This window comes from Lynx rufus, unplaced genomic scaffold, assembly GCF_022079265.1.
Source record: "Lynx rufus isolate CCGP_SWC_20201006 ecotype Redwood Valley unplaced genomic scaffold, mLynRuf1.p SCAF_2, whole genome shotgun sequence".
NCBI classification, from domain to species: domain Eukaryota; kingdom Metazoa; phylum Chordata; class Mammalia; order Carnivora; family Felidae; genus Lynx; species Lynx rufus.
In genome coordinates this window covers 15,225,508-15,253,366 of record NW_025814834.1, presented here as the reverse complement: position 1 = coordinate 15,253,366, position 27,859 = coordinate 15,225,508, and the positions used below count along the sequence as shown (strand labels likewise).

Genomic DNA, 27,859 nt, shown 5'->3' with positions numbered 1-27,859 from the left:
GAGCCCCATGTCGGGCTCTGTGCTGACAGCTCAGAGCCTGAGCCTGCTTTGCATTCTGTGTCTCTCTGTCTCTCTGATCTTCCCCTGCTCGCACTCTGTCTGAAAAATAAATAAACGCTAACAATAATTTTAAAAAAGAATTCAAACAAATATTATGTCTGTTATTAAAAGCTAAACAGTATAGGAGTGTGTAAGTAGCAGATAACTTTGCTGTTCCCGTGGTTCTTTTGCAAGGGTATTATCCCTTACCAATTTGGAGTGTGTCCTTCTAGACCTTTCGTGTGCATATCCAAGATTAGCATCTTTTAATGAAGCAGGTGTGATGGAAAAAGGAATATTCCATGCCCATTGATGTGCCTTCACTTTATTTTAGACCTTTCTTTGCCTACAGTTTCTTGAGTGGTGTACTTGGCCGCATGAGGAGTGCTTTGAACCAAGTAAATGTCAGAACACGGTAGGAATCTCTGCAGATTCCTTTTAGTGATTAGTGGGTTTTGGAAACTCCAAACTTTGAATTTCTAGCTAGGAATGGGTCAACAGAATTCAGATTTACAATGAAATTGGAATTGCACATATAATTCACTGTGTATTAAGCAATGGGTATTAAATAATAAGGCATTTATATAAATGACTACAGTTAGTATTGCCTTTATAGAGGCTCAGCTGGATGGGGTCAATGGGGAAGTGGTTTTAGAGTTTAAGTATCTATTTGGGGGATAGGAAAAAAGTGCTGTGGCAAAGGGACAAAAGTAATTTTGTCTCTCATAATGTTGCCTAGACTTGATCAGGTACCCAAAAAGGCAAAGGACATTTGCCATTGTATACAAGTTAAGTATATTGTGAAGTAAAAGGAACGTCCCAGACGGTTTTGGGGAACCCAGTGTCTTGAATTCTAAAACTTAGAACTCCTCCATGTCACATTGGCAACTGCACATATTCAGAAGCCCTGTGACTTCAGAAATGGTGTAAAAATTGAACTGATTCACATGCAGAGATGTCCATAGTGTAGTTGTTAGATTGCAGTGTTTTATTTATACTCCTTAAAAAAATCTGGGAGAGCAGAGTTTGATTACAGAGTTTTATCTTAATGCTATTTATTGGTTAGGGACACCTGGGTGGCTCACTCGGTTTAGCATCAGACTTTGGCTCCGGTCATGATGTCATGATCTCGAGGCTTGTTAGTTCGAGCCCCTCATCAGGCTCTGTGCCGACAGCGTGGAGCCTGGAGCCTGCTTCGGAGTCTGTGTCGCGCCCCTCCCCCACTTGTGCTCAGTGTCTGTCTGTCTCTCTCAAAAATAAACATTAAAACATTTTTTTTAATTAAAAGATAAAAAGGACATGTAGAATTTGAAAGAGAACATTAACATAGAATTGGGCAAAAATAAATTTAGAGCCATTACTGAGGCTGTTATCTAGTGTTTTAAATCTATTATAGATGCTCAGCAAGTTCATTATTCTTATTTATTTATTTTTTTAATGTGAAATTTATTATCAAATTGGTTTCCGTAAAACACCCAGGGCTCATCCCAACAGGTGCCCTCCTCAATGCCCATCACCCACTTTCCCCTCCCTCCCACCCTCACCAACCGTCAATTTATTCTCAGTTTTTAGGAGTCTCTTATGGTTTGGCTCCCTCCCTCTCTAACTTTTTTTTTTCCTTCCCATGGTCTTCTGTTAAGTTTCTCAGGATCCACATAAGAGTGAAAACATATGTTATCTGTCTTTCTCTGTATGGCTTATTTCACTTAACATAACACTCTCCAGCTCCATCCACGTTGCTACAAAAAGCCTATCTCATTCTTTCTCCTTGCCAAATAGTATATATATTGATTTTAAAAAGTATATTCTGTCAGTGGTTCTAGTAATTTACATTTAAATACTTTCTAGTAATTTATATTTAAAAATTTTCTTTTTTTTAGTGTTCATTTTTGAGAGTGAGAGCCTGAACGGGGGAGGGGCAGAGTGAGCGGGGTCAGAGGATGTGAAGTGGGCCCCGTGCTGATGGCAGTGACCCTGATGCGGGGCTCAAACTCATGAACCGTGGTATCATGACCTGAGCAGGAGTCGGACGCTCAACCAGCTGAGCCACCCCGGTGCCCCTCTTTAAGTATTTCCTAGACTAGACAAGTTCTGATGGACTTCAGGACTTCATCTCTCATCCTAATGATCCAGTGTTACCCGTTCAGATGGTAGCAGAGAGAGTTATCTGCGTGTAGCCATGCAGTAGGGAGGAATCATTCAGAATAGTGTCACTTGTACGTGAAGGTGATCTAGATTTGAAGGTTGGAAGGAGGTGCGGACAGCAGCAGGTGTGCGGCTTGTTGTGGCTTAGCAGGAAAAGGCTTCTTTGAGTTAGGCCAAATATTTCTCTTAACGGTTGAAGGTAGATACCTTTTTCTTGTGCCTTCTATTTTTGTTGTTGTTTTATTTTTTATTTTTTTTAAATTTGCATCTAAATTAGTTAGCATCTAGTACGCCAATGATTTCAGGAGTAGATTCCTTAGTGCCCCTTCCCCATTTAGCCCATCCCCCCTCCCACAACCCCTCCAGCAACCCTCAGTGTGTTCTCCGTATTTAAGAGTCTCTTCTGGTTTGTCCCCCTCCCTGTTTGTATATTATTCTTGTTTCCCTTCCCTTATGTTCATCTGTTTTGTCTCTTAAAGTCCTGATAGGAGTGAAGTCATATGATTTTTGTCTTTCTCTGACTAATTTCAATTAGCATAATACTTCCAGTTCCATCCACGTAGTTGCCAATGGCAAGATTGCATTCTTTTGGATTGCCGAATAATACTCCATTGTATATATATACCACGTCTTCTTTATCCATTCAACCATTGGTGGACATTTGGGCTCTTTGCATACTCTGGCTACTGTTAATAGTGCTGCTATAAACATGAGGGGGGGGTGCATGTGTCCCTTCGAAACAGCACAGCTGTATCCCGTGGATAAATGCCCAGTAGTGCAATTGCTGGGTCGCAGGGTAGTTCTATTTTTAGTTTTTTGAGGAACCTCCATACTGTTTTCCAGAGTGGCTGCACCAGCTTGCATTCCCACGTGCCTTCTATTTTTAAAACAACAGTTTAGGTCTTGACCACGTGTGAAAAAGCTGCAGAGGCCAGAAAGCTGGGCACACTGGCGAATGGAGGAGAGGGAAGACTACTCTTTATCTTCATAGCTTTAATTTTGAAACTTCTTGTTTGAGAAAAGCTTCCTTAGGGGTAAAATAGGCGGTTTATAGGAAGAAGAACATTTATGTAAAGAGCGAAAAAAGGAAACATAGAATGAGATCATATGAATAAAATGAAATATAGTGAAAACTAAGTATTGACTATAGGAAGTATTGCATATTTAAACCTTATTCTTAGCTCTTTAATGTTTAGATAGTACAAATAATGAAGTTGATCTAATGTTGGTTGGTGTAATGCAGGTTATTTATCCTGTAGTTCCATATTTCCACGACTTACTTATAGGTTCTTCTTAGTATTATTTGCTTTTTCTTAAGTTTGTTTTTAACTGATATGGCAAGATAAGGGCTTTTGGGTTGAGGGGAATGAAGGAAAAGATAAGCAAATAGGTAAAGAATCTTACTGAATCATTTATAAATCTTTGAAATTAAAATGTATAGATTGGGTAGACCTAGTGTAGATTAAAATTACCTTGAAAATCTTAATTTTGACACTTTAATGTCTTGACATTCTCAAAGGCTAAACTTTCCTGAGCTGCCTCTTCTCAAACACGCATACTTTATTTTGCTGATTTTATGCACATTTGCTTTTGCTGACATATTTCACATGCTTGCGACTATTTAGCCTCTGGCTTTTGAATTTTCTTTAATTTTGTGTTCTCTTCTTACTGTAGGGAAGAAAATAGTTAAGTTCAAAAGTGAAGTTGTTAATTGAACCAGCAACCAATCCACTCGCTCAGATTTAGGTTAATGTAATACTCAGTGAAGTGCTTAGCTGGATTGGGTTGAAATTGCTAAGATCCTCAAGTACCGACCAGCCGAGCTGATGTTATTATATAATCTAATAGTTTAGGGTCTCCTGAAATATTTATATAGGTGGCTCTCATTAACCATTTTGGAGATAATTGGAATAAGTAAGGAATTAGCACTGAAAGGAGTACATGGTCCTATTTAATATTGTTCTAATATGGTCCGGGCATTTAATTCTTGGCTGTTTAGGACACACTGATGAATTTGTCAAAACAGTGCTGTGAAGTAGGGCTCCAGGGTTTAAGTTCTCTGCCCTAACATGTGGATAATATAAGGATGACTGAACATGCCATTCTCCCCATTTCCCTTCACTGCATCAACCGTGAACAAAATTATCTGATACAACAAGGTGTACTTCTATATAGAGAATCTCAGATTACCTCTTCTGGGTACAATCATTAGAGGGGAGTTACATGGCTTGGAAGACGAATAGAAAGCACAGTAGGAATAGGTTTTCCCTTAGATGAGGAAGTTGAGGCAAAATGATTCAGAACCCTGAGCTGGTGTGTGTGTGTGTGTGTGTGTGTGTGTGTAAGCTGTCTGGCTGGAGGGTGGTTGGGGATTGTCACATGACAAGATTGATGAAGGAACAACAGAACCACTTCTGAGTACTCTCCTGTGTATTGCTGAGTTCTGGCGTGAGGTTGTTAAGGGTAGATGGGAGACTCTAAAAATCCTGACAGGGAAGTTTGTTGAGGATCATCTTTTATAGATGTATGGAGGCCACATAAGTTGAGTTGGTTAAACAGAGTTGGCCCTGAATTATATTCTGTGTGTATTCTTTACCTTTGGAACTGGAGTGGGATCCACAGAGTGGGATCCAATAGTTCTGTGTCCAAGGATATTTGCACTTCACATGGAGTACTAGACATGAGAAAAAATGTTCATTTTTGTTTTCTTTTTTTTATTAAAATTTTATTAATGTTTATTTTTGAGAGAGATAGACAGAGTATGAGCTGGGAGGGGCAGAGAGAGTTGGGAGACCCAGAATCTGAAGCAGGCTCCAGGCTCTGAGCTGTCAGCACAGTAAAACCAAGTAATGGTCTGCTTTGAAACTCTGCATAAAGAGAACCCAAACCAACTATACTAATAAGTGGCATTTATAATGCCTTTGCATTTTCCAAAGTCCTTTATTATTTGCTGCATTCCATTTTATCCAAATGATGACACATATAGGAAAATGAAGTATAGAAAAGTTGTTTCATAAACAAAAGATCAAACTTAACTAGTGGTGGAATCGAGGCTATAATTTGTTTGCTTATTCCTTGAGATGGTTAATTGTAGAGTGACCAGCTTGTCCAGGTTTGCTTAAAACTTTCCTGGTTTTATTCATTTTTTATTAAAACAATTTTTTTATGTTTATTTTTGAGAGGTAGGGAGGGAAAGAGAGAGAAAGAGAGAGACAAGAGTATGAATGTGGGAAGGACAGAGAGAGGAAGACACAGAATCCGAAGCAGGGTCCAGGCTGTGAGATGGCAGCATTTAGCCCGATGTGGGGCTCAAAACCACAAACTTTGAGATCATGACCTGAGCCACAGTTGGACACTTAATTGACTGAGCCACCCAGGCACCCCATATTTTTTATTTATATTCTAAAGTTTATTTATTTTTGAAAGAGAGAGTGAGTGTGCATGGGTATGTGCAAGTCAGGGAGGGACAGAGTGAGAGGGAGAGAGAGAGAATCCAAACTGCCAGCACAGAGCCTGACTTGGGGCTTCATCTCACGAACCTCAAGATCAGAGATCATGACCTGAGCCAAAATCAAGAGTTGGATGCTTAACTTACTGAGCCACCCAGGGACCCCCAAACTTTCCCAGTTTTAGCACTGACAGTCCTGTGTCCTGGGAAACCCCAAAGTCTGGGCAACTCAGAGTGGTTGGTCATCCTAATTAATTGTCACACTTTGTGGTCACCTGGGGATGGGAGTACAGTTGTCAAATAAAACAGAAGAAGGCACTCAGTTAAATCTGAATTTCAGATAAAAAACAATTAAAAAATTTTTTAAAGTTTATTGAGAGAGAGAGAGAGAGAGAGAGCGAGCATAAATGAGGGAGGGAGAGCGAATTCCAAGCAGGCTCTTGCACTGTTAGTGCAGAGCCCGACATGGGGCTTGAACCCATGAACTGTGAAATTATGCCTTGAGCCAAAATCAAGAGTCGGATGTTCAACCAACTGAGCCACCCAGGCGCCCTCGACTGAATTTTTACTACGTGATCCAGATCCTGCATGAGACATATGTACACTAAAATTTGTTCATTGTTTTTCTGAAATTCAAATTTAACCGGCTGTCTTCTGTTTTTATTTGTTAAATCTGACAGCCTTAAGTAAGAGTAAAGGGATGTTCTGATGTGTAAAAAGATCACTTAGCTGCTTTTTTGTGGAGACCTTAGGTTTTATACATTTATTTGCTTAAATAAATGCAGCATCTGGTAGTATTTGACTCTTGTTCTTTTAACTTTGTGGCTAGAGATGCCAGAGTTCAGGATGAATATATGGAACCGTATTGTGCTCAATGCGTCGAAACGTGTGTGTGTGTGTGTGTGTGTGTGTGTGTGTGTGTGTGTGTGTTGGTTGGTTTGAAGTGGTTCTTCACTTGGGAGGAAATTTAGCCAAGACGGATCGAGCCTTATCCCATCTTTGCTGGATCAGCCTGTCAAACACGGGCACATTCTCACAGACTGCCCATATTGCCTCTAGACTATGTTAAAAATCGCTGTTGTTAAGATAGTGCATTCACGTGATTCAAAATGAGAAGGAAGTAAAGGCTTTACTTACTCGCTTCTTGGACCTCTTCATTTGCCCACCATGGAGATAGTCTGATCTGATTGGAAAAAATTAGAATTTTGGAAATAGACCTTAGAAATCTTGTTGAGTGGTCTTGCTTTTTTTTTTTTAAAAGCAAGGGAACTCGGGGCGCCTGGGTGGCGCAGTCGGTTAAGCGTCCGACTTCAGCCAGGTCACGATCTCGCTGAAAAAAATTTTTTTTTTTAAATTTTTTTTTTTTTAACGTTTATTTATTTTTGGGACAGAGAGAGACAGAGCATGAACGGGGGAGGGGCAGAGAGAGAGGGAGACACAGAATCGGAAACAGGCTCCAGGCTCTGAGCCATCAGCCCAGAGCCTGACGCGGGGCTCGAACTCACGGACCGCGAGATCGTGACCTGGCTGAAGTCGGACGCTTAACCGACTGCGCCACCCAGGCGCCCCGAAAAAAAATTTTTTTAAAGCAAGGGAACTCTTGCTCTACCCACCCCCCCCCCCACCCCCCCCCCCCCCCCCCGACCAAGGGGGAAGAGTACCTTATGTAGAAGACAGAAATGGAATTGGGCTCCTCCTACATCTTCAATGTTTGATGGTTGTCACTGCTCTGAAATTGATTTGGGAGCCCTTAGCGTTTTAGTTTTAGTTTAGTTTAGTTTAGTCTTACAGTAGATTTATTTGAATCCCATCAACATTTATGGTGAGAAAATTACAATTTGTTGACTTGGACAGGGTGTCATGGTAAGTGGTGGCAGAGCCGGGACTAGTATACTTGTGTATGTGTGTGTTGTGGTGTGTGTGTGTGTGTGTGTGTGTGTGTGTTTGAAACCCCCGTTCTGTATCAAGCTGAGAAAGGTATAATAAGTTCCTTTGCCTAATTTCTATTTCCTATTTGATTCATTTAAGGTTCAACACTTTTCTTTTTTTAAAAAACATCTGGCTCAGACGTTAGAAAAGGAAGATAGGATAAAAGTAGATTGAAAAAAAAATGTGTCTTAGCCAGTTAGGGGAGTCAGGGGACTATATTTGTGGTTCAAAGAGAATATTTGAGGCCTACTGTTATTTCAACTATTATGATAAAAGGATTGAAAAAGCTTAAAAATTACAGTGAATAACTGAAGATTATGTAAAGTTAGTTGACTCTGGTCAGCTGCTTTTTAATTTTTAATGTAAATATGTTTATGGCAAAGACTTGCTGAATTTTCCTCCCTCTCTCCCTCTTTCTTCCCTTTTCCCCTTCCCTCCCATTTCTTCCTCCTTACCCCCCTCCCTTCCAGTGTCTTCAGGGCCAGAATTTCATTTCCTGTGGTTAGAATAAACACAAGCTTAGGAGTTGTCTTAAAAAGAAAAGGACACAATTCTTATTTCCTCATAAAACTTTCTAGTTGTGAATTTGGAAGTTAATCTAATTCAGATGAAAATATGACTCAAACCTCTAATAATGCTTTTAGTAGACTTCCTGGTACAGAATTTCTTCACTTTTTTATTTGTTGTATTAAGGGAGTACTTAAATGGATTAATGGCCTCGATTTTTCAGTCATACAATGTAATAATCCGTAGACCAGTAAGAACTGTGGAGTCAGAGTTGAAATTTTCCAAGTTATTAATCACTGTATTAATATTGGAAGTTTTAGGAGAAATCCTTTGTGTTTCTTTCATTAAAAGGAAGGGTGAGGGGCACCTGGGTGGCTCAGTAGGTTGGATGTCTGTCTGATTTCGGCTCAGGTCATGATCTCGCAGTCTGTGGGTTCGAGCCCCGTGTCAGGCCCTGCACTGACAACTCAGACCCTGGAGCCTGCTTCTGATTCTGTGTCTTCCTCTCTCTCTGCCACTCCCCTGCTCGTGCTCTGTCTCTCTCAAAAATAAATAAAACATTAAAAAAAATAAAATTAAATGGCAGAAGCTTTGAGGAAAAAAATGTTAAAAACAACAACAACAACAACACATTCTCCTGAGCCAGAGATGCATTTTGTCATATTATTTCTGTTACGGTTTTAGCCTGGGGAAGCAGAGAAGCAAGCGTCCTCATCAGAGCCAGGGTCCTGCCTCTAGAGAAACTTTCCTGAGAGCAAGTCATTGCTGGTTGCATTTCTCATTACAACTCCTTAGAGCCTCGTTCTGGGAAGGAAATCTTTCTTTCTGCCCTTCTTGACCCAGTTTCTTATTTCAAAACAAATAATTTAGATAAGTTTTTGGGGACTTTTTTGGTTTATGTAAAATGTGACTTTTGTGCAAAGGAGTGTCTCTAAAGTAGTGAAGGACTCCACTTTTTTTCCTTTTGTTATTATTAGTTTTTAAGTGTATTTATTTTGAGAGAGAGAGTGAGAGAACGCGCGCGAGCATGAGTGGAGGAGGGGCAGAGAGATGGGGGAGAGAGAATCCCAAGCAGACAGCATACAGAGCCCCACTTGGGGCTTGATCTCAGGAACCTCGAGATCAGGACCTGAGTGGAAATCTAGAGATGCTTAACCGACTGAGTGACCGAGGCGCCCCGTCCCTGTTTTGTTTTTAACAATAAAGTATTAAGCCTAGAGTTCAGGGAGTGTGGAGGAATTAAAAAGCTTGGGTGGGAGTCAAACATACAGGTTAAAATTCTACTTCATATGTTAGTTGTAAGGGCCTTTGGGCATGATCTGTTTGAAATTGGGTTTTTGTAACAATTCAGTGAGATGATATAAAGCTCCCCACATGGTGCTTGCGTTATTGGTACTCAGAATTGCTCATTTATTTTAAGTTTGGTGAAAAATTCAAGGCATATTTCACGCCAGCAAATACAGATACCTTGATATCCATTGGTGTACAATCCCCTTATTTATATACTATCTTAGAGATAACATGCTAAGCTGTATTTTTTTTTCCAGATATAAATATTTCTGGAGTGTCGATGCATGTTTGGGTTTTGTTGGCTATAAGGAAAATCCAGGTGGAAATAAGATTGGGTAATGGGCAGGATTAACCGAGAGATTGTGGAGAATCAAGATACCCCTCCGGAGCATTGTCTCGTCGCCTCCCCTCTTTCCTGGGGTGTTCTCTCTGCTCCCAGTGGATTTGTAGGAGAATTTCTAAGTGTTGGGCTTCTGCCCCTGCTCTGGGAGTTGGAGCTTGCAGGTGGTGTTTTGGAGGGAGGTGGTAGTGAGCAGACAGACGCGCTGTATTAGCGGAGTAACGCAATGGTGTTACTGGCCGCTTCCCTCCCGTGAACGCTGTAGAAGTCGTGGATTCTGAGCCAGACTCCCATTTCCGTTGGTCAGTCCTGCGGCGCACGGAGATGAATGGCTTGAGATACTACTGTGCCCTCTCTCTCCTGTGCCTCAGAGGTTCTTGAAGTCTCTGTAGGCAGATGCAACCAGATCTAAGCAGGCAAAGCCATTTAATATGTGCGTATGAACGTGATCCCTGTGGCAACCTACTTACTGGTTTTCCCTTCCCCCACAATACGGGCATTTACAGGTTTTTTTCCTATTACTAAAGCACATGGTGTCTGTGGAAGCTTTTCATGACTTGTAGCTTTTTTTTTTTTTTTTTTTTTGGCTTTTAAAGAAAATTGGGGAGTTAATACAGGTTGTAGGACTATGATAATATTCCTTAACAATTTAAAACATAAAATTTTACCTTTTTTTTAAAGTTTATTTTATTATTTATTTTGAGAAAGAGAGAGGAAGAGAGAGAATCCCAAGCAGGCTCTGTGCTGTGTGCCTGGAGCCCGGCGTGGGCCTTGATCCCACAAATGGTGAGATCGTGACCCGAACCAAAATCAAGAGTCGGACACTTAACCGACTGAGCCACCCAGGTGCCCCAAAATTTTATCTTAACATCAGAATTTCATATGTCTCCTGAGTGTATTATTTGAGGGTGATTTTGTAGGTGGGTGTTAATCTCCATTACCTGATGCACAGTTATTTTCAGAACCCCAGCTGCTCTGTCCTCAGCTTTCTGACAGTTACACAAAATCCTATATGCCCTTCCTCCTCCTCCTCCTCCTCCTCCTCCACCTCCTCCACCTCCACAGTCCCCAGGTCTCCTGTGTTCTTCCTCTCAAGTGGTAGAAGCCACACAGAGAAGGAATTTTCTTAAACTCGATAGTTAGGATGATTTAAAGCAACTAACTGCTAAGGTGATGCAAGATGTGAGTGAATAACTTCTTTTGATGTAACAATCTCATTTTACGATTGTATTTGCTAAAAAAAAAAAAAAAGGTTGTATTTGATGGGTCATTTTCTTTTAATATTGTTAAACTTGAGTCAGCTTGTTATTTTAATTAGCAGTTCTGGGAGTATAGTAAAGATGGAAGTTTTTATATTCTTTATGGTGGGAAATTAATGTACTTTGACCCAAAATAGCTTCCTTTAAAATTTATAAATAATTGCTTAAAAACCTTGACCTGTCCATACTGTTGTCAGACATAAACCATGCAGGCCCATATATACCTTTTTTTAAGAACTAGCAAGGTGCATGGAAGTCCCTTCAGGTCAACTGCAAGTACATATAACTAGTTTTAATGGCTGCCTCATCGTTCATACTGAGGATGTATATGTTCTTCAGCTTTTCCTTTGATTGATTTAGATCATTTTGTTTTCAGTTGTTTAGAGAAAATTTCCCACGAACAATTTACCGATACAGTAATTCATTCATCAGGCAGCATCCAATGAGTAGATAGAAAGGAGCTCCAAAGAGCTCTGAAAGGTGAGGTTTCTATAGATCAAAGGGAGCAGAAATACGGAAGGTATACTGGGCATTTGCTGATTGTTTAAGGCAGGGTTACTTTTCTCATGTGGAGCAAAGGAACGTCTTGGAGCCAGTTCAGGTAACTTGCTGAGAGGGCAAGCGCCGACTGGTTGACCCAAGTCTTCTATTTCTCTGTGAGCTAATGGTGGAAGCTTAAGTTTTGGGTTGCTGACTTGGGTTTATTTTAGCCTGAGTGACTCCATCTTGGGCCTAATCTGGTTACTTTAACACAGTTTTTTGCCTCTGAAGTGATAGTGGCATGTCCTCCAAGCTTTGCCTTTAAATTGTACTGCTTACTGTTCCTTCTTGTTGCAGTCATCTATCCCCTTATTCCTGAAATACTTGAACATCAAGCTATGACTCTGCTTCTATCCTGTCATGATTCTTAGTGGTTTCAGTATCTTCCCAGTTTAATTTCTTGACCTCCTGTCCTTAACTGATCTCATACTCTGCCTTTGCTGTCCCTTTGTTATCACAACCTAGTCCTCTTCATGAACAATAACTGTATGCCTTCTACACTGTCGGTCTCAAGCATTCGATTCAGACCATCACCTCCTTTTATTTTTAATTTTTTTTTTTCAACGTTTATTTATTTTTTGGGACAGAGAGAGACAGAGCATGAACGGGGGAGGGGCAGAGAGAGAGGGAGACACAGAATCGGAAACAGGCTCCAGGCTCCGAGCCATCAGCCCAGAGCCTGGCGCGGGGCTCGAACTCACGGACCGCGAGATCGTGACCTGGCTGAAGTCGGACGCTTAACCGACTGCGCCACCCAGGCGCCCCATCACCTCCTTTTAGTAAGACAGTTCCATCTTGCTCTCTTTTAGTACCTCAACGCCAACAGTTCTGTAACCCAGCGCAGGACCTGATTGCCTTGATCTTGTCTCTTTTTCACAAACGCTTTACCTCCTTAGGAGCTATCCTTCCCTCGGCTTAAAACTCCCTGATTAGTCATTGTAGCCACTGCCTTGGAAATAGCCTTCATTCCCTTGTCTTCCTCCCCTTCCCCACGTTTTGTTCTGGTACTTGCTGGTAAGACCCTCTCCTGGGTTAATGCAGCTCTCTGTCTGATTCACATTTGTGCTCCACCAGCCGAACTTGGCGGGGAAGCACACAACAGCTGGGTGGGTCTCTCTTTACATCAGGACTCAGACCTCAGGCGGGCTTTAGGCGCTGCCGAGGGAGCCTACTGGCTCCTGCTCCATCTATTTTCCTGTTCTCCTAGATGATTATTTGATACTTTACTTCTCCTTAATTTTAAGTTTCTTTATTTTGAGAGGAGGGAGAAGGACGGAGAGAGAGAGAGAGAGAGAGAGAGAGAGAGAGAGAGACCCAAGCAGGCTCCGTGCTGTCAGTGCAGAGCCCAACACGGGGCTCGAACCCATGGACCGCGAGATCATTACCCCAGCCAAAATCAAGAGACGGATGCTTAACTGACTGAGCCACTTGGGTGCCCCTTTCTCCTTAATTTTCTAATACCTTTCTTTCTTCCTCCCTTTCAGCCAGTGATTTTGCTTCCTATTACTCTGAGAGGATAGAAGCACTCAGAAGAGAATCTTCTACTAGCCCCTGGTACCGCCCACATGCCTCTGTGCCCCTGTTCCTCTGTAAGGCCAACCTCTTCCACTTGTGTGCTGTGTCTCACTCTCTGTTCTGCTTAATCTTCTTCTTCCTCTACTGGGTCATAGCCCTCAGTATGAAGACAAGCTATAACTATCTCTTATCTTTAAAACAAAAGAGCCTGCTTTGTCCTGTCCTAGTATCCACTTCTCTGTTCCTCTTTAAAGTGCTCCTCCTCTTCTTTCCTAAACTGTCTCCATTTGGGCTTTGATCCTTAACACAGCTGTTTTCAAGGTCAACAGTGACCTTCACACCTGTATGCATTTTTTCTTTTGTTTTCCTCTGCGACGCTTGACTCTTTTTTCTCTTTAATTTATAACAGCTCTGTATATTTTGTCATGTGTTTTTTCCTTTTGATTTTCAAATAGTTTCACCAGACAAATGTTAAATCTTTAAAATTTATGTAGAAGAGTAAATCTGTAAGAATTGATAAGAAAGTTTTGAAGCACATGCAGAGTGTGAGTCTTACTAGATATTTAAAATAGTAGTTCTCAAACAGTGCACATAAAACTTACATGGTGGTTGTTTAAAAGTGAGTCTGCCAGTAGAGTTTTCAGCTTATAGGGAGGAAAGAATGGGAAGACCTGTCTGAGGAGCCTTCTGTTTAAATACACTCTAAGGAATTCTGGTATGATTGGTCCATGTATCACAGTTGAGAATCACTGTTGTAAATCTACTGTTTTTGGAGGCATGACAAAGCAGTAGACAGGTCCAAGGAGCAGAATAATGTCTAGACACAGATCCGGTTGTGAACAAGAACTCACTGTTGAAGATGACGTTTTGGTCATTGAGAAAAGTGGGGTTGATTTAATAAGCAGTTCAGGTAATTCATCTGAAAGAAGAAGTTGGCCTTCTCCCTTGTACAATGTGGAAAAACAAACTCCATAATGATTAAAGGTCTAAATGTAAAAATTATGTAAATCCTGGAAAAAATACAGGAGGACAGTAGTTTAACCCTGGGATGGACGAGGCCTTCTTAAAGTGGATTGGAAATCTAAAAGTTGTGAAGGAAATGAACAGATTTAATTGTTCAGGTTTGTTTTCTGAAAGGTGATACTCATTCTAAGACGAGGCAACATAAGAGGGTACCTGTGACTGCTTTCCTAGTTCTAGATTTTCCACAGCCCCTTCAGCAAATAGGATGCAGTTGGCCAAAGGTTTGTTACTTTACCTTGTTTGTCTAAAATATGTTAGAAAAATTAAATGTCTTAATTGCATGTGGCTGGTACATGTAGGCTGCGTGTGATGCTACTGAACGCTTCCTCCTCGGCTCTCCCAACGCTTGGCTTTCACGGTCCTGCCCTCTCCAGGTTCTGCTTTTATTGGTCTCGCCAGTGGGATTTTGCTCTTCAGTCTTGGCTTTGGTTTCCCTCCAGAGTTTTCTGTCCTTGAACTTGATCTCGGAGATTTCCTACCTTGTCCTCCTCCATCTGATTATGGCCCTAAAAGGTGTGCTTCCAGCTCTGATCCCTCTTAACTCCCATAGTTTCTATGTTTGGATGACTCACAGGCATCTTAAACTCCTTAGTGTCAAGACTTGCATTCGTCTCCTTCCCACCAGCCATCCAGCTGCTGACCAGCTACTTCTCGTGTCTCTGTCTCACTTGAAGGCACCCAAGCCATTTCCCTTCTTTCACTGCAGCTCCTCTCATTCGGGACTTTCCTCTCTAGGATTCTGATCCACCTGCACTGTGTTAAGAAAGATTTCAGTTGTTGGGAAGGCCTGGAGGAACAGTGGCTGCTGCCACCCTCTGGGCAGTTGGGCAATTGGGAGCTGGGAATCCTAGCTGCTGGCTTCCCGTCACACACGTTAGTCACCCTACTCCCAGGAGCAGAGGGTTATTTTCAACTCTGGTTCATCTGATCGCGTTGCCTCATGGTTCTGCTGCCTTTAGCTGACAGCCGATTTTCTTTTTTTTTAATAATTTTTTTAATGTTTATTCATTTTTGAGAGAGAGAGAGAGAGAGAGATGGAGGGAGAGAGAGGGAGAGAGAGAGAAAGATAAAGCATAAATGGGGGAGGGGTAGAGAGAGAGGGAGACAGAATCCGAGGCAGGCTCCAGGCTCTGAGCTGTAGCTGTCAGCACAGAGCCCGACGTGGGGCTTGAACCCACAAACTGTGAGATCATGACCTAAGCCGAAGTCAGATGCTGAACCGACTGAGCCACGTAGGCGCCCCATGGTTAACTAATTTTCTAAAACACTGGAATGCAGTGTACAATGGAAAGCCCATGAAGTTTCTTCTCAGCATTAAAGGACCTAAGGATTTGACTTTAAGGCCCTGCCCCTGTCTCCTCACCCCCACCCTGCTCCACTGGAACTCCTGCTGCTTCTGGTGCTTATTCAAATTATGTGGTGTCCTTTGTTTAAAAATCTCTGTCCCCCCACCCCTCAATCCCTTTGCTAGTAGTACTACCCTGTCTTGATCACTGTTGCTTTGTGCTGAGTTTTGGAATTGAGATGTGTGACCCCTCCAGCCATGTTCTTTTTCAAGGTTGTTTTGGCGCTTCTGGCTACCTTGAATTTCCATGCAAATTTTAGCTTGAAAGATTCTGTATCAAAGCCAGTAGAGATTTTGATAAGGATTGTGTTGAATCCGCGCCGGTTTGGAGAATGTTGTCATTTTAACAGTAGTAAGTCTTACAGTCCATATGTAGCAGATGTTTTTCCATTTATTTAGGCTTTCAATATCTTTAAACAGTGTTTTCTGGTTTTCATAGTAAACTTCTTGTTATATCTTATCCTAAGTATTATTTCTGATAAATATAATTGCTTTAGCCTAATTTTCTGATTGTTCATTGCTACTGTATAGAAATACAATTGATCAGGGGCGCCTGGGTGGCGCAGTCGGTTAAGCGTCCAACTTCAGCCAGGTCACGATCTCGCGGTCCGTGAGTTCGAGCCCCGCGTCGGGCTCTGGGCTGATGGCTCAGAGCCTGGAGCCTGTTTCCGATTCTGTGTCTCCCTCTCTCTCTGCCCCTCCCCCGTTCATGCTCTGTCTCTCTCTGTCCCAAAAATAAATAAAAAAACGTTGAAAAAAAATTAAAAAAAAAAAAAGAAAGAAATACAATTGATCTGTATATATTCATCGTCCACGCTGCGACTTTTGCTGAGCTGCTTATTAGTTCTATTAGTTTTTTAATGGATTAGTTAGGATTTTCTGTACAGTCATCATACAGTCATTATCTGCAGATAAGATTTTTTTTATTACAGTGTTATTTTTTAATTCAAAACACAGACATGTGAAATAAAATTTCAGGGAGAATACTTAGGTAACATCCTTCCCCTGGATTATTGAGATACATTTTATTCTTTGCAGCTCTGATGTCCTGGAAGTAGTAGGACCATTTGTCTTTTTGTTTTGTTTTTAAATGTTTATTTATTTTGAGAGTGAGAGAGAGAGAGAGTGAGAGAGAGAGAGAGAGAGAGACAGAGAGAGACTCCAAAGCAGGCTCCACATTGTCAGCACAGAGCCCAACATGACACGGGGCTCGATCTCATGAACTGTAAGGTCAAGACCTGAGCCAAAATCAGGAGTCAGAAGCTTAACTGAGTCTCCCAGGTACCCCAGGACCGTTTATTTTTTATTGTGCCATTTTCCTAAATAGAGACTTTCAATGGGTCCCCATTAATGGAATAAATCTAGATTCTCTGGACTCTTCCTCCAGATGACTTGTCAAAGAAAACAGTGTGGAACGGTGAACAGAGCCTGGGGACTATTTGAGGGTCGTGGCTTCTCACCAGCTTTGTGTGGGCAAATTTGGAGGTGTTCTTTATCTTGTAAAATTGCAGAGTTGGACATCTACTTTATTTTTGAAGGTTTTATTTATTTAAAAAAAATTTTTTTAATGTTTTTATTTTTGAGAGAGAGAGAGAGAGAGAGAGACAGACAGAGAGACAGAGTGTGAGCCGGGGAGGGGCAGAGAGAGGGAGACACAGAATCTGAAGCAGGCTCCAGGCTCTGAGCTGTCAGTACAGAGCCCGACACGGGGCTTGAACCCACGGACTGTGAGATCATGCCCTGAGCCAAAGTCGGACGCTTAACTGACTGAGCCACCCAGGCACCCCTTTAGGGTTTTATTTTTTAAGTAATCTCTGTACCCAGCGTGGGACTTGAACCCACAACCCTGAGATCAAGAGTTGTTTGCTCTATTGACCAAGCCAGCCAGGCATCTCTGGACTTTTAATTTTTCCCTTAGTTCTTTGAACGTGTTTACGATAGCTGCTTTGATGTCTTGTCTGAGTCTGACATTTGGGCCCTCTTGTGGACAGTTTCTGTTGCCTGCTTTCTCCCACTGTGTTTGGGTCTTCCTTTGCTGTCTGTTTGTATGCCCCATAATTTTTTGCTGTAAGCTGCACATTTCAGCATTTCTGAATGCTGACTCCCCTCCCCCTTTCCCCTGGCTTCTTGCTGTTGTGCTGCTTGCTTGCCTATTTGTTTAGTGACTTGGCTGGCTTTCCAGCCAAGTTTCACTGCAGTTTCCACCCCCCCCCCCCCCCCCCAGCACACAGAGTGCCCTTGAAGTGCCCTCTTTAGGGGATGACAGCATGGTTTTAGTAGGACGCTCTTTAACTATTTTCTTTCTCTGATCTCCTTGTTAAACTTCTTCCAAGTTCACGTCCAGCAGTTATTCTCTGCTGATAGCTAGCTGATTGCCTTATTGTATTGGATGGAGCCCTGGGCCGTAAATTGCCTCACCGTGTGATCCAGTCAAATTATATGGCCTTTGTAAAGGGGCTGTGTTTGAGGCCACTCTTTGAGCTGTCCTGACTCCAGAAGGGTTCTTCTTAGGTTCTCTTTTCCCTGATTCCATGAAACTTCTATTTACTCTACTCCTTCCTTGCTCTCCTGGAACTACCAGCCTCGGCCGAATCGCTCCTCACCAAGGTCTCCATTGTTTTCCTCAGCGCCACTAGGCCTGAGCTCCCTGTTCTCTGTTCTGACGAAAGTCAGCCTACTTGGGGGTTGCTAAGGGGCTCTCTGTCCTTACAGCCTGCTTTGGCCTGAGCAGAACCCGTGTGCCATTGCTCCAGAGCCAGGGGCAGGGACAGCAGCCTGGCCTGTGTTCTGGGAGTGAGGTGCTGGGCTGCGGCTGTGGCCACTGGTCTTCTCTGGAGCTTTGCTCTCTGTCTGGACGTTATCGACAGGCTGAGGCAAGGGTGACTGGTGCCCAGCGTTCTTGGCCTGCTGTGCCCGCAGTAGAGCTTCCTCACATTTCTTGGCCACATTTGCCTGGAATAGAATTTCTACAGCATGGAGTTGGGGAGAGGAGCTGAGCATGCTAGAAATCATAACCCCCGGGTTTGAAGCTGGATGGAGTCATTAGTAGTTTGCTTCAGTTTCGTTTCTTCAAAAATGATGCTGTTACCTACCTACCACACAAAGGAGTGTTTCCTCTTGAGTGCTCAGTTTCCCTCCGATAGGCATGTGGCCCACTCTCTCTCTTCCTTGTAAGCCTCTGCTCGGATATCACTGGCCCTAGAACAGGGTTCTCCCACAGAGAAACGGGACACCGAGGCTTTCTTTGTCCAGGAAGCAACTTTGTTCGTCGTGCCGGCACGGGCTCAGTGGGTTCGTACCTGAAAAACTGAGCCCCAAGTACAACGGGTTGTAGCCTTTTATGCAATTTCTACTTCTTTGTGTCCCATATATGGTGACGCATATAGTCCGATTGGACATAGTCCAAGTTACAGAGTCGTGTCAGAGCTATGCATATGTGTAGAGAAGTTGATTGGGCCACGTTGCACGTTGCCTTCCTTTGTTCTGAGAAGGCCTTACCGCGTTCCTTAGAGGGGGACTCTGCCACAGCCCGGGCGGCTCTTGTGGGCCCCTCATAGAGCGTCTCTCCAGCCTTGCCCATTCACCTCGTGTTTCCCTTCCCTGGTTCATTTTTCCTTCAGGGATTTGCCGACACTTGGCATACGTACGTATATTTGTTCGTCCGCTGCTCCCAGCGACTGCGTGGACTCCATGAGAGGACGTTCACTGTTGTATTTCCTGTACTTAGGACAGTATCCGACACATAGTAGATTGTCAACAAATCTGATGATATAAGTATAAAGACCAAGGTTTACAGCCTCCTTGCTTCACCATCCAACCGGCCTAAATTGGAAAATATCACACAAGAAGTGGATTCTGTGTTGTTTGCCAACTCCAGTTGCTTGTTGCTGCCTAGAGAGAGGGAATGGGGCCCACTGGGAAAGAATGCAGTGATTATTTAATGGTGGCTGCCGAGCCACGAGGGAGGAAATGGTGTATACCGTTGCGTTCCCTAGGGAAGTAAGGAGATTGCCAGGAAGAGGAAATCAGTACGTTTTTGGTGTGGATTCTGATGTAGGTCTTCTGGCTTGCTCCTTCTTCACCACTTGGCGTTAGGTTGGAAAAGCCACCTGTTTATAGAATGATGTGGAAAGAGATACAAGACACTTGGAAGACACTCACATGTACCGTATCAGGGGTGGACAGGACATTGCTGGAGGCCAGTACTTGCTGCTGCTTGATTGGAAAAAAATATCTTCATTTGCCCACCTAATATGAAGGATTTTTCTTTAAAGTTACTTAAAAATGATTTTGAACTAATACCTTTCTTTCTCTTCCTTCTAGATTCTTACGGAAATCTGTTAATTCTACTTTTTGAGCACTTATGAATAACCACGTATCTTCAAAACCATCTACCATGAAGCTAAAACAGACCATCAACCCCATTCTTTTGTATTTCATACATTTTATAATATCACTTTATACTGTTATAACATACATTCCATATTATTTTTTGTTTGAGACAAGACAAGAAAAATCAAACCGAATTAAAGCAAAGCCTGTGAATTCAAAACCTGAGTCTGCATACAGATCTGTTAACAGTTTGGATGGTTTGGCCTCCGTATTATACCCCGGATGTGATACACTAGATAAAGTCTTTATGTATGCAAAAAACAAATTTAAGGACAAAAGACTCTTGGGGACACGTGAAATTTTAAATGAGGAAGATGAAGTACAACCAAATGGAAAAATTTTTAAAAAGGTAAGGTGATCTTTCATTGCCTTTTGTTTTTCCTCTCAGTAAAGTGTGCTTGTAGAAATGGCAGCAAGGGACAGGTACAGCCTGCTTCTCTTGGACGTTGCTGATGTGGCGGGAGGAGCAGGGTAGGAAGGGGACCTGACTGTGCCCTGATCTCCTTCTGTACTCTCTTGCACAGATTGGTCTGAGTTTTCACAAACCATTGAGACTGCCCACTGAGCCTGAATGTCTAACGTGGCTTGGAATAGAATGGCTAGAGCAGTTTTGGGTCTGAAACCTTATTCCTGGGTAGTTACACAAGCACTTGTGTGTGCTTGAGATGGTTCTGGGTTTTGGGATGTGGGGCCCGCTGTTTCTGATTTTAATGTAGGTTCTGTTGGGGGCTTTATGTCTTGGTACTTTGACAGTGGCAATGCATGTTTTGTAAAGAATTTTCTTTGGGACGCCTGGGTGTCTCAGTTGGTTGAGCGTCTGACTTCGGCTCAGGTCATGATTTCATGGCCTGTGAGTTCAAGCCCTGCATCAGGCTCTGTGCTGACTCTTTCAAAAATAAACATTAAAAAAAAATTAGAAAAAGAAAAAATTTTCACAAATATAGACAAGCCTGCCATTGTTGATTTGAAACAGGATAAGATATCCTTAGAGAAAATATAAAGATAGTGGTTAAGAACCTGGATTCCACATCCACACTATGGGTTTGGATCTCAGCTTTGCCACTTAACTAGCTGTGTGACTTTGTAAAAGTTATTTAACAAATCGGCCTCAGTTTCTTTATCTGTAACGTGAAGATAATGATTATTGCTGATATTTATTAGCATTTCATAGGAGTCAGGCTGTCTTAAGTGTTTTACATGTATCAAGTTATTTAAGACTTAAAATAGCCATATGAGTTAGTGTTATCCTTGTTATTTTACAGATGACAGCACAGAGGCATAGATGGAGAATGTACACGGGGACATTTCAGTTAGCAAGTAGTGAAGTGAAGATTAGAACCTGCTCCATCCATACTTCGTAAATGCCAGCTCTCAGACTTGTCGAGAGGATAAATTGAATGTGTGTGCACATATAAACACATGTGTGTAGATAGCTTGTGGCATCTGGGGTAAATGCCCTAGATTGCATTAGTACTATTGTCTTGAGAATTTGGTGGACAAAATTATATGAATGAATACAGTACATATCACCAAGCAGTGCAACACTCTGAAGGGTAGGGAGTACAGAAAGGGCACGAAAATGCTGGTTTTGAACTTGGATACCGGATTTTTTTTTTTTAATGTTTATTTTATTTTTTAATTTTTTCTTTTTATTTTTTTAACGTTTATTTATTTTTGAGACAGAGAGAGACAGAGCATGAATGGGGGAGGGTCAGAGAGAGGGAGACACAGAATCTGAAACAGGCTCCAGGCTCTGAGCTGTCAGCACAGAGCCCGACGCGGGGCTCGAACTCACGGACCGCGAGATCGTGACCTGAGCCGAAGTCGGACGCCCAACCGACTGAGCCACCCAGGCGCCCCTAATGTTTATTTTTGAGAGAGAGAGAGAGAGAGAGAGAGAGAGAGAGAGAGAGAGAGAGAATGTGAAGCCCAACGCTGGGCTTGAACTCACAAATGGAACTGTGAGATCATGATCTGAGCTGAAGTCAGACGCTTAACCCACTGAGCCACCCAGGTGCCCCGACACATGACTTTCTTATAAGCAGTTCTTAAAGTTCCAGTAGGTAAAAACTGAAGATAATTTTTTTTATTGTTTTAAAGTTTATTTTGAGAGAGAGAGAGCACACGAAAGCAGGAGAGGGGCAGGGAGAGAGAGAAAGAGCATGAGAGAGAATATCCCAAGCAGGCTTATCACCACCATCAGTGCAGAGCCCAACAACAGGGCTCCATCTCACAAACCCATGAGAGCTGAAACTAAGAGTCGGTTGTTTAACCAACTGAGTCACCCAGGCGCCCCAAGATACACAATTTTTTTAGAAGCAGTAAGATGATCTGTAGCTGTTTGATAATTTGGTCAGGTTATATGTTTAGTACGTATGTAGGCGAAGTTGTTCTTTCCTCTTACTCTTTTTTCCATCCACATCCTGTCTCCAGCTGCTTTTTTTTTCTGTTAGTCACGAAGGAACCTCTCAGGTTTGGGGGAGAGTTCAAATAATCACACCATGGAATGAAATACTCAGAGCTTCTCCTGGGATGTTCCTTAACTTACCAGCCTGTTAATTTCGGCACTTACCCATACAAATTCTGTAGTCCTTTCCTTCTAAACATGAAGGAGGTGGCAAGCAAGTTAACATCAGTAACTCCTAGAAATTGAAACATGATTTTAAGTCTAGACAACAGAACCTGTAAGTGTTCATCCCCTCTAAGCAGAGTGATCTTTTATCTTGTTTTGCCTGGAGCCGTCCTTGTTTTATCTTGCTTTGCCTGTCACGTTAAGGGTGTCGTGGCTTGGGGAAATGATAGGGTCACTCTACTTTTAAGGCATATTCTCTCTTCTGCTGACTCAGATGAATTGTTTTCTATCAAGTTCACTTAAGGTCTATCTGGAGTTAATAGCACATTTCTTGACACGGAAATCATAAAGTTACCTATGTTTGTTTATTCTTCTAGCCTATAGATTTTAACTTCTAAAACATATTTTATCATAATGGTATCTGATATTTAGTTGCCATATTTAGTTTTTATGAAATACCATCCTTGATTTTGTCTTTGAGAGATCTGGCAGTTATACAGGGTACCAAAAACACTTACACTTTTTTAGGTGCTAAAGTTTTCCACTCCTCTGCCTTCTCTTAAAAACCTTCATTTTGTTTGTTTGTTGATCTAATGCTATTTGAATTCAAAGATTGGTTCTCTTGTTTTTAATCTCAGCATATGTAGCAGAAGTCCTCCTTTAGCAGGAGGGTTAATTTTTTTCTCCAGAATTGCACATGTGTTATAGGCATTTTATAAGACTGGCACTATTTTTCAGTCCTCACAGTAGCAAACTAGCTTCCAAGTATGTGAACAGGAAATCAGTATGGTAGACGTGAGATTCCTTCTTACTTCAGGTATCAGTGTAATTAGGACAAAATAAAATCCTAGAGCTATCAAAGTTTCTCCTTCAACGTGGCCAGATAACACAACGGATGCAAGGAAAGTTTTTCCCTGTCGTGTGTGTGTGTGTGTGTGTGTGTGTGTGTGTATGTGTGTGTGTGTGTGTGTGTAGCCTTTTCCTCCCTTTCCTGCCTGCGGTGTCTTTGTTGTCCTCATTTACTCAACAAAGAAATATTTGAACTCAGATAGGAGAGTTGAAAAGGAAAACACTTGTAGTCAGCTGCCTTCTCTGTCTGTATCATGTTACTGTCAGGTCTGTCTGCCATGCGATGGGCAGTTGTGATTCATTGGACTTTTTCGGGAGGGCTCTATGTAAATAAACTCTGATATAGAAAATGTCGTATTTGAAATGAGGCTAATTGGGAAAAAATTAATTTTTAGGTTTTGTGTGTAGTAAACAAATCACATGTTTTCTGTTAGCCTTACTCAAGAAGAAAGTGCCACACCACTGATTAGCTAAGACTCTGGTTTTCTCGGTCTGTGTTGTAACTCTAACATTGGACTGTGGGTATCTCAACTGGGTGTTATAAACATGCTGGGGTTTTTTTGACGTTTTGGTTTCTTGTTTACACCCACTGTATTGCAGCAGAAGCAGCCTCTGCTCTGACAGAGTAAAAGGGGGACATTTCACAACAGGTGTTTAGGTAGATGTAAGAGTGGAGTTGCTTAGGGTAATGTGGCTTCTGCTCGGAATGCTTCCCAACTAGAGCGCAGACGTGTTTGTAATGAAATGTACCGTCATTCAGTAGTTTCCCTATTTGACAGTAATCTTGAATTGGGAAAGCCAGCCAATGATGTAGCAGTATCTCTACGTTTCCTTCCTTGTTGTTTTGGGGGCTGAGCTTTGGGGATTAACCCTAGAATGTATCTGATATAGTTGAAACAAAGATACCCAGACCTTTATTTCAAATAAATGAACTCTGAAGCTTTGTTTCCATCATATCCTAAGTCAGTTTTGAGCTCCCAAGGGAAGATAAGCAGAGAAGTCAGTGGTGATGATTCTACTCTGATTATGCCCATGGTAGTGTGGCCTTCTGCTTCACTAAGACCGGTCTCTCTGGGGGGGCACAAAGAGAAAAACAAAAGGCAGAGAAGCAGAGGCTGCTATGTTCTTGAGGCTTGGCAAGCTTTTCCAGAAGTCTCCTCTGGCTGTATGAAACTACGGCGGGGCTCTGAGCACCTGGGACCTGTGTCAGCCACTCCCAACACCAGCCTTCCTGGCCGCGAATGCATCGAATGCATCGTACTAAGGTCTTTGGAAATTAAGAACAGTGAAGGATTGATTTCCAGAGCGTCTTTAAAATACATGGACCTGAAATAGAACAAAGTTGCAAAGAAAAAAAATAATTTTACAGTGAAATTAAAAGGAGCATGAGGCCAGCTCAGACATTTAGTAATCTACCCACCAGAAACACTGTATTTTACACACATTAGAGAGAAGAAAGTAAAAGAGATCATGTAATCATAGTGCTTAGAAAGAGAAGATTTCACTATGCTGTGCTATTCTTTGTAAATTGATCCAAAAAGATCATAGAAATACTTGTTTCTGCTCTTGGAAATTGACTTAGCTTGCCTCTTCCGCAGTGCCTACTTTTGTGTTATTGCTTATTCCAGAGTCATTCATATATATATATATATATATATATATATATATATATATATATAAATCTATTTGCATATGTGTATGGTGTTTATTTTCTGACCCGTTAGGACATTTACATCCTAATTTATAGAAAAAACAATGGGCAGTCTCTTGGCCAGGGTTCGTGTTTCGGTTGTTAGAGTGCTCTCCCCAGCCAGAACCTTGGCTTTCCTTTCCATGCTTGTTTCTCTCCTGGTCAGCCCGTTTGTGAGAGGCACCGCCGGGTAACAAATGGCTCGAGCCAAAGAACCAGGAGTCTGATTCCCCCCCCCCCTTAATAGTTCCCCCATCCCCCTTTTTACGGGTCTTCTGCTTCCACGCTTGCCCCTACTCTAACCCACGCACACTCAGCAGTTGAAAGGATCTTTTACAAATGTCAATCAGGCCACTGTTCTCACCTGCACAGTGACAGCCGCCGCCTTCTGTAGCATCCTCGGAGCGCTGTAATTTAGTCCTTAGATTCCGGAATGAGCCTGTCCGGGTTTGCATTCCGGTCCTACGTAGGCTGTGTGATTTTTGAGCAAGTTATGCTTACTCTCTCTACGCCTCGGTGTTCTCATTGGTAAAATAGGGCTAATAATACTGTGTCTCAAGAGTTAGTGTGAGAGTCTTACAAGCTGCTGCTGCAGTGTGCTTTGCACGGCGTGAACACTGGCAAAGGTTGGCCGCCCTCCTCCTCATCGTCGTTCTCCTTGTGATCGTCACCCATCATCCAGACCTGCTGAATATTTTCACCCTCTGGCTCCTTCACAATAAATTGTCATAATCTTCATTCGCACAGAGTAGGGCTAAATGAAACCAGGTGTACTTGGTGGAGGAAGGCAGGAAAGTGTTCATTTTGAAGTACTTCTCTTCTAAATGGCTAAAGTGAAAGAAAAGTTGGTACTTCAACTGGTCAAACCCTTAGCTACCGGAAAACTTGATCTTTATTCGATTGTGTCATTTGTCAGGGTCCTGAATAGTTAAGCATTGTGTGCTTTTATTTTACAGACTTTTCTGTATGTTATCTCCACTTTATTTTTATAGTTTATCTTTTGAGATAAGAGGCCCTCATCTTAGCATCATCAATATGTTCCTGAACAAAGTCAATTATTAAGTTTCTCTGTTCTGGGCAGTGGTAGTCTGAGTGATAACACTGATATTTACACATGTGTATGTCACACCTGTCACAGAATAAAGATAAGCCAATTAAATGTGAGAGAGGAAACCACCCGAGGAAAGCAGCCGTAGGGCCTATCTTAACTTTCCCCCTAACTTTACAAATTAGGAAACTGCTCAAAGACTCCATGGTAGACGTTTATCTATCCAGACTAGTCATTCCTTTTCCTGACTCAGAGTCGGGAAAATTGAACAGATTAGTGTCTCAGGGGTCATGGATAAGAATATATGGTGTGTGTAGATGAGTGGGGGAGGGGCAGAGAAGGAGAGAGAGAATCCCAAGCAGGCTCCAAGCTGTCAGCACAGAGCCCGACGTGGGGCTCGATCTCATGAACCCTGAGATCGTGACCTGGGCTGAAATCAGGAGTCGGATGCTTAACTGACTGAGCCAACCAGGTGCCCCATGGATAAGAATAGTTGAGAGGTGGCAGGCAAAGGATGTGCACAATGGAAGGGTGGCCAGAACAAAAGTAGCTCAAGGGGTTAAATGATCAGGTTGATGTGGATGTTTTTAAAAGCAGTTTTTTCAAAAATGAGGCTTCTAGAGGAGACAGGGGTCAGAAGACTCTCTGAAGGCCCAGAGCGAATTGAAATTGTGTTTAATTAACACTGCTCATTCTATGCGTATAGGAAATAATGACTGAGTGCCAACTATACGCCATTAGGGAGACAATAATGAACAGGACACACAGGTTACCCTTCTCAGGGCTCTTACATTTGTATTGGAGGAAGAGCGACAATAAGTAGTAAGTTAGAGATTTAATATCTACTGTGAAGACATAATGCTAATTGGAGATCAGGGTTAGCCTCTCTTAGTGGAGGTCTGAACAACAGAAGAGCCACCTCTGCGAAGATCTGGGTAATGAACCTTCCGTGTATTGGGACGGGGTAGTGCACTCACTGACTCTAAAACTGGAATGCAGCCTGTTGGGTGAGGCAGTTGGGGTGCAAAATGGAAGGAAGGTATTCTGACCCTGAGAACGAGCACCTCTCTAAATTTTGTGCCCATGGCACCCATCTTGCCTCATCTTAGCTCCTTTCCTGGCCCTGCCTGTTTGAAGGACGGAAAGGACAAAGCATTTACAGGAAGTAATGAGTTAGAGGAAGAGGGTTTGATATGAGCACAGAGACGCTGGCAATGGCTAGGTCCTAGGGCTTTGTAGGCCAGGGTAAGGTTTTTGAACTTGGCTGTGCAAGTAGAGGTGGTTAAGGTTGGAGATAGAAGTTTGGGAAGCGCCTTGAAGTAAAGTCTTTGTAAGTTTGGCTTTTGCTAGGGGTGCTTCAACCATTGTGATACCATGAGATTCTGCAGAGACCAAGGAAACAGATGTATGTAGGCTGTTAAACTTGGTGGTAGGAAGATAAGGTCATTCCTGTTGCATTTCTAATTTCTCAGTGATCTATGAGATCGTACCATCAGCTGGAAGTGGAGAAGCAAGGGAGAGAGGGTGGGGCAGAGGATATTTGAGTGGAGAGAAGGTTTCAAGTAGCCATTTCAGAGGGAGTGAAAATGAATACAGCAGGGAAGCATAATAGGATTGCTGGGTCTATGATCCTGGATAGAATGAGGTTGGGTGTTCTTTTTAGCAGTGTGGGCAGGGAGTAAATAAATGAATTTAATCTCAGGTTTGAGCTAACCATAGGGACAAAATTAGAATTGGAAATTTTTTCCAGTAAAAGACAAAATTGCAGGGTGGGTAGGGGCCTTTAAATGGAATCTTGATGGGAAAGATAGAAGATTCAGTGGTTTCAAGAATTTAGTGAAATTCAGTATGGTTACACTTCAGTTAAATTTGTGATTTGATTTCTTTGCCATATGGTGGCCCCATTATATGGATTTAAATACTTGGAT

The 27,859-nt window shown here is 42.3% G+C and overlaps 1 protein-coding gene across 3 annotated transcripts in view; it reads left to right on the top strand.

The window, feature by feature from the left end:
- The window catches only part of ACSL3 (acyl-CoA synthetase long chain family member 3), a 75,281-nt gene that overhangs the window by 21,011 nt on the left and 26,411 nt on the right, over positions 1–27,859 (top strand). For 2 of the 3 annotated variants that reach the window (XM_047082892.1, XM_047082893.1), the window contains one exon: positions 19,704–20,121. In XM_047082892.1, coding sequence (XP_046938848.1) covers positions 19,744–20,121 — 378 coding nt within the window. In that variant the 5' untranslated portion in view covers positions 19,704–19,743. Of the gene's footprint in view, positions 1–19,703; positions 20,122–27,859 lie in introns of those variants that run through there. The other variant, XM_047082894.1, reaches the window with a different exon arrangement.